This window comes from Medicago truncatula, chromosome 3, assembly GCF_003473485.1.
Source record: "Medicago truncatula cultivar Jemalong A17 chromosome 3, MtrunA17r5.0-ANR, whole genome shotgun sequence".
NCBI lineage: Eukaryota > Viridiplantae > Streptophyta > Magnoliopsida > Fabales > Fabaceae > Medicago > Medicago truncatula.
The window spans coordinates 32,941,324-32,951,378 of record NC_053044.1 but is presented as its reverse complement, the minus strand read 5'-3'; the positions used below and the strand labels follow the sequence as shown (position 1 = coordinate 32,951,378).

Here is a 10,055-nt window from a genome sequence, read left to right as displayed (position 1 = left end):
AACTTGACGCCTTAAGATATGGTCTCAGATTCAATTATCTCAATTGTGAAATTCAGTGGTTTAAATTCACAAAAAATCATGCTTTGACTTTAAACCGGATTTCACAAATGAACGGTGAGATTAGATCTATTAAATTGACAGATCTTTAAGTTGAATATAGAGTTTGTTTTGAAAAAAAAAAAAAAAAAACTAACTAGAGTAGACTAGACTAAAGAATAGGAGAGAAAGACTAGGAACAGAAAAACTAACTAGGCTATAAATAAAGACCCAACTCTGCCTCATTTCTCTCTCTATTCACAATATTTCCGTTTTGATTTTCATTTGATTCATTCATTGAATCAAATCGAATCTTTAGGATTCAATACAGATTCCTTCGATTTTACTAAGTTTGAAACCAAAACATGTCTCTCCTTTCAGATCTCATCAACCTTGACCTCTCCGAAACCACCGAGAAAATCATCGCCGAATACATATGGTTAGATTCTTCTTCTCTTTCTCTCACATGCTGCTAACAAACAAAAACATAAACACACACTCTTTTTATGATGATGATGTTGTTTTGTATGTTCCGTACGTACGAAAAACACTACTAGATTCTTCTGTCTGTTTCTGCATATGCATTAAGTTACGTCCACCGCAACGTTTTTTTTTTTTCGAATCATTCATACTAATCATCACCATGATTTTTTTTTTATTACAAATTAATATCACGACTATAACCAGTGATTATTTTCTCTCTTTTTTTTGTTAGTATTTTGGTTATTTATTTTCTTTTATATTGTTTGTGTGATCTATAGACAATTTTTAGATTTTAATTTATCGTTTATAGATTTTTAAGCTGAATTTGGGATGAGGATGTTTTGTTCTATTTTTTAGGCTTAAACCCATGATGTTTTTTTTCCTGTTCTGACTCTGTTTTTTGATGGTTGAGTATGGTTTTAGTATTTACTTATTCTGAAAATTGACTTTGTTTTTTTGTTTGGAATAAAATTGGTAAAAAGAAAGAGATTTTTTCAGTTGTCTTTTTGTTTGTTGCTTTGTTTTCAATCAATTTTCAATACAAACCCAAACCTACCAGTCTACCTATAAGTACAATACCAAACCAAACCAAACCATGATATTTAAATTCTTGTACTAAATATTGTTTTTATATCAAAATTAATATTAAAATTTCCCCTTTTGATTCATTATTTATTTTCATTTTGACAGGATTGGTGGATCTGGTTTGGACTTGAGGAGCAAAGCAAGGGTAATTAACATTTAACATACTTATAGCTATCTAAAACTGCAAAAAGAGAAGAAAAAAGTGATTTACTTTTGCTTTTTTATTTAATTTATTGAAAAATAAAAATGGCTTTTTTGGGTGCAGACTCTACCAGGACCAGTTACTGACCCTTCACAGCTTCCCAAGTGGAACTATGATGGTTCCAGCACAGGTCAAGCTCCTGGAGAAGATAGTGAAGTTATTATATAGTATGGTTTTCTCTAATACTATTTTTTTTTTTTTTAGCCCTTAATTATGTAAAGATTTTGTTCTTTAATTTTTTTGGATATGCTCATTTTTACTTATTTGGGGTTGGATTGCATACAGCCCACAAGCCATTTTCAAGGATCCATTCAGAAGGGGTAACAATATCTTGGTAAGTGTTTTCGTAGGATTCTTGAATGTATCAAAGGCCGTAATTAGTTTTTAAATATATCAAAATATGAAAATCTCTTCGGATGTGTATTTTTTAACTAGTTTGGTCATCAAATTTGTCTTTTGTTAATTAGTTTGGTTCTCTGATATGTCTTTCATTATTTAGTTTGATCCGTAAAATCACCAATAAAGACACATTCAAGGTTGTTTTAGTAATTTCAATATATTCATGACCTAGGGATCAGAATGACAATTAACTTGTTTTAATTCATGTTGTCTATTAAATTATATGTGTTCAATTCACAACTAGACTATTGTTAGTTTATGCAGCTGGTCTTGTTTCATTGGTTACACCCTCTTTTGTTTTAAATTAAATTCAGGTTATGTGTGATGCATACACTCCAGCTGGAGAACCCATTCCCACCAACAAGAGACACGCAGCTGCCAAGGTTTTCAGCCATCCTGATGTTGTTGCTGAAGTACCATGGTATCTTTTGTTGCTACTTTGCTGATTGTAACAATATAATCAATAAATTAATAACCTTGTTGCCACTTGTTTATTGTGTTCTGATCAACAATTGTTGTCTGATTTGTGATTAGGTATGGTATTGAACAAGAATACACCTTGTTGCAGAAAGACATCAACTGGCCTCTTGGTTGGCCAGTTGGTGGTTTTCCTGGACCTCAGGTGAAAACTCACTTTCATTCATCATTAGTGTTTTTTAATTTTTCAAGCTAGTCACTTACACAATCATATAAAGAAAAATGTCCCTTACCTAATTGTTTTAAATTTGTTTACACCATAGTTTTATGTTATTTTGAATCCAAGATTCCCAATTTGAACTTCTTTTGGTGAATTTTTTATTGTCATTGGTTACATCTGTTCTAATTTTATCAGTTAATAACATTGTTATTATTTTATAATTTGCTCAATAGGGACCATACTATTGTGGTGCTGGTGCTGACAAGGCATTTGGCCGTGACATTGTTGACTCACATTACAAAGCCTGTCTTTATGCCGGCATCAACATCAGTGGAATCAATGGTGAAGTGATGCCTGGTCAAGTAAGTTAGAGCAACCTATGCACTTATTTTACCCTTTATCATTACTATTATTTGCTACACTTTTTTTCATTTAAATTAAACATATGCTTGTTGATTTTATAAGTTTAATCTATTGTTTTTTTTAATGTAGTGGGAATTCCAAGTTGGTCCCTCAGTTGGCATCTCTGCTGGTGATGAAATTTGGGTTGCTCGTTACATTTTGGAGGTAGGTGGTGGCACATGACTATTGACTAAGTGTTATTTTTACTATTTTCCAACACCTCTTTTTGACTTATTGAATGGAAGTTAGTGTTACCTTCTCCAACTAACTAATTTTCTTTGTTTTTGTTCCAATAGAGGATCACTGAGATTGCTGATGTGGTGCTTTCCTTTGACCCAAAACCAATTAAGGTTTGCTATTTCCACCCTTGTTTGAATCAAGTTATTCTTGTTCCAACTCCTTTGGTCCAATTGATATACTTGTCTATATTTATTTAAGTTGACTTTGTTATCTTTTTATGCAAAACTAGGGTGATTGGAATGGTGCTGGTGCTCACACAAATTACAGGTAATATTTGTTAATTAATTAATTAATCAAAAGACTATAGTTAAAACATTTTATATGGTCATGGTTGACAACTGCATCCTTATAATGCTGTAGCACCAAGTCTATGAGAGAAGATGGTGGCTATGAAGTCATCTTGAAAGCAATTGAGAAGCTTGGGAAGAAGCACAAGGAGCACATTGCTGCTTATGGAGAAGGCAACGAGCGTAGGTTGACAGGGCGACATGAGACGGCTGACATTAACACCTTCTTATGGGTAAGCAAATAATAATATTGTTCTCTCCAATATAAAAAAAAAGTTTTCATTTGACATTAATTTAAGTCTCTACTACATCTTCTAATTGTTGGTGTGGCTTGTGTTATTTGAAGGGTGTTGCAAACCGTGGTGCGTCGATTAGAGTTGGAAGGGACACAGAGAAAGCAGGAAAAGGTTATTTCGAGGACAGGAGGCCATCATCTAACATGGATCCATATGTTGTTACTTCCATGATTGCAGACACCACCATTCTCTGGAAACCATAAGCCACCACGCTACTTCTGCTATAAAACACACACATGCATTGTAGTCTTTCAAAGTCATTGTTGATTCCGCATTAGAATTTGGTCATTGGTTTTTCTAGGATTTGATTTGTGTTATTGTTATGGTTCACACTTTGTTTGTTTGGATCTGAGTCCTTGTTATGGTTTCATATTTCTTTTTCTTGTTCTAAGTAAATGTCTGAATAATAATGTAATGATTATCGGTAAAATAATTATTGTTGATTATGATTATTGATAAAAATGTATGAATTAAAATGCCCATGACTATGAGGGAAGAAGGATATGGAACGTGTTTGTTTTCCTTAACTTAAATCAACTGAGATACCCAATCTATCGGTATAAAAGATGTTTGATTTGTCTCACTAAATAATTTTAAAATATCAACTTTTATAATTTTTTTCACGATAATTTTCATAATTTTGAAAAACTACAACGAATTCTGTCGGAAAAAAAAAAAAAAAAACTACAATGAATCATCGTAATTATATTTTCTCACCGTGATATCATAAGGTTAATCAAGTTTTGTCAACTCCAAACTAGGAGGCACGTCTTTTATTTTTCATAATGAAGATCGAATCTACAAGGTGGAATTTTGAACACCCTAATCATGCGGAATTAGTAAAATTTAATGTTGTGTTAGGACTTTTTTTAAGGGGAAATGTCGTTAGACTTAGGACTTAGGTAGCGGCGTAACGCACGTTACATATAGTCAGTTTACTTATAAACCCATCCATGACTTTTTCAATATTCTAAATTTTTAGCAATCACCTTTGCCACAATAAACTTGAATTCAAGTTTGTACCAAAAAAAAAAAAAAAAAACTTGAATTCAAGTCATGCTCTTGAACTTGCCAAAACAAAAAATTCATGCTCTTGAAGGCTGTAAACATTGAAACCAATTTAAAGAAAAATTGTAACTACATAAAAATCGTAAATCGCAAAAAACAAATTTTATTGGATATATTTAGATTTTTCTGAAAGAATTGGATATATATGGATGTTCTGAAAATCATTTAGACCGGATTTTATATTATTATTTTAAAACCAAAATATCGATGGTAATATTTTGATTTTGCATATTATTAAGAAATATATTCAAATCTCACATGTGATAGTTGTAAATTGACCACTAATGTCATAGTTTTTATTTTTTTAGCAAGTCAAAATTAAATATAATAATATGATCATTGCATTCTACCAACGCAAGGTGTGTCAGAGAATGTCAACAACAATTTAATAAAGTAAGATAGACAACCAAAGGAAAAAAAAAAAGGTCAAAAATAAAATTGCAAGGCCAAAAACCGACACAACAAGGGATGAAGTCATACAAAACAAAGGATTGAGCCACCAAGTGTGGTGTGGTAATAAAAAGCAAAAATAACACAATTGATTTTAACCACAACAAAAAAAAATTAACTTTGTCGAGTAACCGATGAAGTTGAGCTTGTTGTTGTTAAAAATTATGTCATTCATTTCTTTTCAAATCGTCCAAACACACAAGTACCAAATTACTTGCATAAAAGACAACTTTAATTTTGAAAAGTCGCCAAACTCAATAAATTGCGTAAAATGTTCTGAAATGCAAGAAGGGTCATAGTTATTAATGATAATATCCTTTCCCCTCAATTTTTTTAAATACATGTTATTGCTGTTTTCTCTCTAAAACACCTAAATCTTATAGTTAAACTTAAATAATGACATCTGCTTAGACATATGTGTAAGATTAGTTAAATTCTTTAGGTTTAAATACACTTTTAGTCCTCCATTTTAAAAATAAGTTGAGTTTTAGTCCCCTTACTTTAAAAAATGGCTTTCTAACACCCCTATTTTTTATTTTTTATGAATTTTGACCCTCGTCTAATTTTTTTATGATGTGACTTATTCATTTATGACGTAACAACACATATTATGCCACGCTGAATATGCATGTCAACAAAATATGACTAACAAACATGGCCACATCACAAATGAAAAGGCTACATCATAAAAAATATCCAAAATTTGATGATGGACCAAAATTTTGAGGAAAAGAAAAGTTAAATACGGGGATCGGAAAGGATCCAAAATGACAAATGATAAGGATGTAGTAGTAGAGTGGTTGGCTGCAATGAATGCGCGACTTGCATCTAGATGACATAGTTCTCTTTGTTGTTGTTGGAACTAATGAGTGTAATTTTGTTGGTGCATTGATTTTCGACAATAATTTAACTCTGATACAAGAGTAATAGGGTGGGTAGAAATTCAAAACTCCTACCATGGACACATAAGAAACATATAAAAAAAAATGAGTGAGTAGTGAAGTGAAGTGCAATTTAGTTGGGTGAATGAAAGAATCTTTGCGTTTACGACTAGCAAAGTGAATGAGTTAAGAGAAACACTTACTTGTGCGCAGTGGCGAATCTTGAGTTAATTTGTTGGGAGTGTCAAACTTTTATGGAATATATATTAACTGGTTTCAAGTATTATCAATAATTAATAGTTGGCCAAGTTGTATAAAATGTTTTAAAGGAGCAAGAGGAAGTGGGTTTGAATCCCTTTGAAACGTTATTTTAAATACAATATGCAATAATAGAAGATTAAACAAGTAAAAAAAAGATGGCAGAGTGTTGAACCAGTAACCTAGAGCAATTCATGGTACCCCCTTTCCACTGCACCAGCTCAATTCAAATTGATATTATACTCCTAATATAGTATATAAGGAAACTTTGGGGGATACCATGGCACCTGCCTGCCCCCAAAGAGATCCGCCCCTGCCTGTGTGTCGTAGTTAGTGCTTGTCAGTACCTACGATAGACACATGATCAATAAGCATGTAATCTTTGAGTGTTGTGCGTCAATAAGTGTGTGACGTGCATCTATATGTCATAGTTCTCTTTGTTGTTGGTACTAATAAGTGTGATTTTGCTAGTACATTTGTCTTCGACAACAACAATTCAAAGTTTGGTGCGAGAGCGATGGTGTGGGTATAAATATGAAACTCCCATTATGGATATAGACGAAACCTAAATAAAATAAGTATGATGTGAGATTGAGTTTGAGCCGAAAAAATAATTTATGTGTATATGGCGAGGCAAAGCGAATGAATTAAGAGAAACTCTTACTTGTGTGCCATAGTCAATGCTTGTAGGTTGCCATTTGGGACCTTCACTTCACACACCATAATTCTCCCTTTAACCACGATCCCTTCTATTTGAATGTGGGAAATTCATATATCTAACGTTCACATTCTAAAAAAGGGTTGATACATATTATAAAACATATCAGTTAACGTGTTTTCAACATATCATACGCTAAAACAATGCAACTCTCAGTATTACACACACATGGTGAAAAGGAAAGAAAATGAAGGAAAATTTTATCTTCATTGATCGAATTGAGTGAATGAATACAAAGTTAATTATGAACATCTTATATATTGTTGCAGAAATCTAACTAACTATATCTTGTTATATTTAACTAGGTGTAGTTATGTACAAGCTTGGTCAAACCACTATTCTAACTATGGTTAGTTAAATATAGATAATAGCAACCAGAAGCCTAAATGCAAAGTATATATGCCCCTACATATTATTCCAGAATATCGCCTCCCTCCCTTATCTAATCTAGTTTTATTTTAATTATAAACTTGAGTTATTGTTGAAATGTAATTTATATGTAACAATTTTTTTATTAATCACCAAGCCAACACTATTAACGTGCACATAGAGTGATTCCAAATAGTTTTTTCAAGTTCCAAAAACCAAAACACATAAGCATCTATTCAATCCGTATTTTATTATAAATTGTTTTGACATTTTCATCCATATTAAAAAATATGATAGGAACCTAAAATATATCACTAAGAAACTATGATAAATTAGGGTTCTGAGCTAAAAAAGATAAAACTAAGGTAAAAAAAACATTTTCATACATTTTTCTTCATTTCTATTGGTATAGTACAATGCTTATATAGGTTGATGCATACACATGGTAAGATAAATACATCAACCACACGATAACAATAGTACCAACTAATAACAAACTAATATAATATGCTTAAAATATACACTTATAGAATAAACTAAAAGATTCATTATGTTAGCATTCATGATCCTATCAAGATATAGTTAATTTTGTATTGCAAAGAAAAACTATGAGTGATTTTACAAAATTATCTCTTATTAATGACATGGGAAAAATATATTAATAGAATAGAAACAAGAGAGAGTAATAAATGATAAATGATATATAATAAAATGCACATGGAGTATATAAATACTTTTTAAGAAAAGAAAAATGATATAATATAATCACACTTTGTCGAACACTTACTAAAAATTTTAAACTGAAATATGTTGCCTTCCATATTTGAATTCACTTGTGTTATGTCGAAGAATTTATTTTTATATTACTTTTTTATTTAGATCATGAACCTATGGATTTAACTTGTGTGTGCATATGTGTGTGCGTGCATGCGTGTGTTGCATGGTGCCCACATCTCTTAGTTGCTTCTAGAGGAGGGGTTTTGTCCCGTTGTTACCTTGTACTTTGGTGCTCCTTCGACATCTGGTTTATCTATGAGCTGTTTAAGGGTTTTTAGTGTTTGGGGATTGTTTATGCCTCCTTGATGTTTTTTTGTTTTTTGTTTTTTATTTTTTATCTCTTGGTGCTCATTTGGCTAGTTCCCAAGAAGGGATTGACCTGTTGAGACTGTGTTTTTTTTCCCAAGCAAATGGAAAGGAATTTTCTACAATTTCAGCTGCAACAAGTAACATGCCGTCCTATAACTCGTGTTAAAATATATTTACTTTACTAAAAAAAAAAGAGTATAATTCTAACAATCGTTGAGATATATGTTTTTGTAGTAAAAATATTTGAGCTGGTATGAAATTAGTTACGAAGATTTCAGACCTCCAAGAATATAGTTAGTCAGACAAATATGTTAGGCTTAGGACAAAGAACATCTAGAGGTGGGGCTCCATCGTAACAAATTCCCATATTTAAGGTATATCGGTCTTCTAGATGTGATACTGCAAACATTCTCTCGGCTTTTGATGATTCAATAGCATGCGGGATTGACATATTATCAGTGTTGATTGGAGGAGAAGTAGGAAATCATCATAGCATTTTTAGAGTTTCATTTTTTATTTCATATTTTCATGCAATTTAAACATGAAGTATTAACAATCTTTGCAACAGGAAACAAAGGTCCACAACCTGTATCCTTAGATAATTTTTCAGCTTGGTCAATTGTTGTGGGTGTTGTAGCCATAGATAGAAATCCAGGTGACCATTGTTTACCAAATCCCTATAAAATCACTACCATTTAACTTTCGTGACATAAAAAGTTAATTCAGTTTTATTTCTTATATTTAAAAAAAGCCTCATTTCCCTCTACAAAAATTAAAAAAATAGGAATTTTATACATATACTAAAAATAATTACAATCTATATTGACATCGAAATTAAAATCGCACTTTTATAAAAACATATTGAATCGAATAATATTACATTAATCACGTGTGCTCCAACATGAGTATTATAATTAAATGAGAAAAACTTAGTCTATAATTTGCTAATGAAAGTGTTCAAAAATTGAAGGCTTTGCTCGTTCAATTCCCTAGATGGTAAGCTGATCAATGGTAAAATTGTTATGTGCGGATGTGGCAGAGGAAGCCAAGAAGCCTTTAGAGTTGGTGTTATTGGTGTCCTAACACAAGGAAAAACTTCAAGAGATACTGCATCCCCTTTTCCCTTGCCAGGATGTTACTTTAAACAAAGGCTTCCACTGAAATACATAAATATATATACTCTACAAGGTATCAAGTGCAAGTTCCATGTACACTTAGCAATAATTTAGAGAATCACATTTATGTAAAATTTACTGCATTAATCAATTTGCAGGACTTCAAGTGCAACAATCTTTAAGAAAAATGAGTTAGAAAATACCTTGGCACCCATGGTTGCCTCTTTTTCATTAAGGGGTCGTAGCATAGTTACACCTGACATTCTCAAGTTCAACATAATGTCAGGAATATCAATGGCATGTCCACATGTGTCTGGTGCAACAAGGTATATCAAGTCATTTCAACCAAAATGGTCACATACTGCTATCCGTTATGCTTTTATGAGTAGTGTCATATTTCCATCAATATATTCATGCATAAATAGAATAAAATTTGAACATTCTTAGTTTTAATTAACATTTGAATAGATTTATGTTTTTTAAAGTTGAATATCGTAAACTTTTGTAAAAGTTATCTTTGAAGAGCTTTGATTACACTTCTAT

At 31.7% G+C, this 10,055-nt stretch overlaps 1 protein-coding gene across 1 annotated transcript; it reads left to right on the top strand.

Moving 5' to 3' along the window:
• Nucleotides 1–249: 249 nt before the first annotated feature.
• Nucleotides 250–4,069, top strand: LOC11406645 (glutamine synthetase cytosolic isozyme). The gene is made up of 12 exons (XM_003600654.3): nucleotides 250–475; nucleotides 1,210–1,249; nucleotides 1,370–1,473; nucleotides 1,592–1,640; nucleotides 2,020–2,126; nucleotides 2,240–2,327; nucleotides 2,576–2,704; nucleotides 2,835–2,909; nucleotides 3,041–3,094; nucleotides 3,214–3,251; nucleotides 3,345–3,504; nucleotides 3,618–4,069. The coding sequence occupies exons 1-12, from the start codon at nucleotides 402–404 to the stop codon at nucleotides 3,768–3,770; spliced, it is 1,071 nt and encodes a 356-aa protein (XP_003600702.1). The 5' UTR covers nucleotides 250–401; the 3' UTR covers nucleotides 3,771–4,069.
• The last annotated feature ends 5,986 nt before the right edge of the window (nucleotides 4,070–10,055 follow it).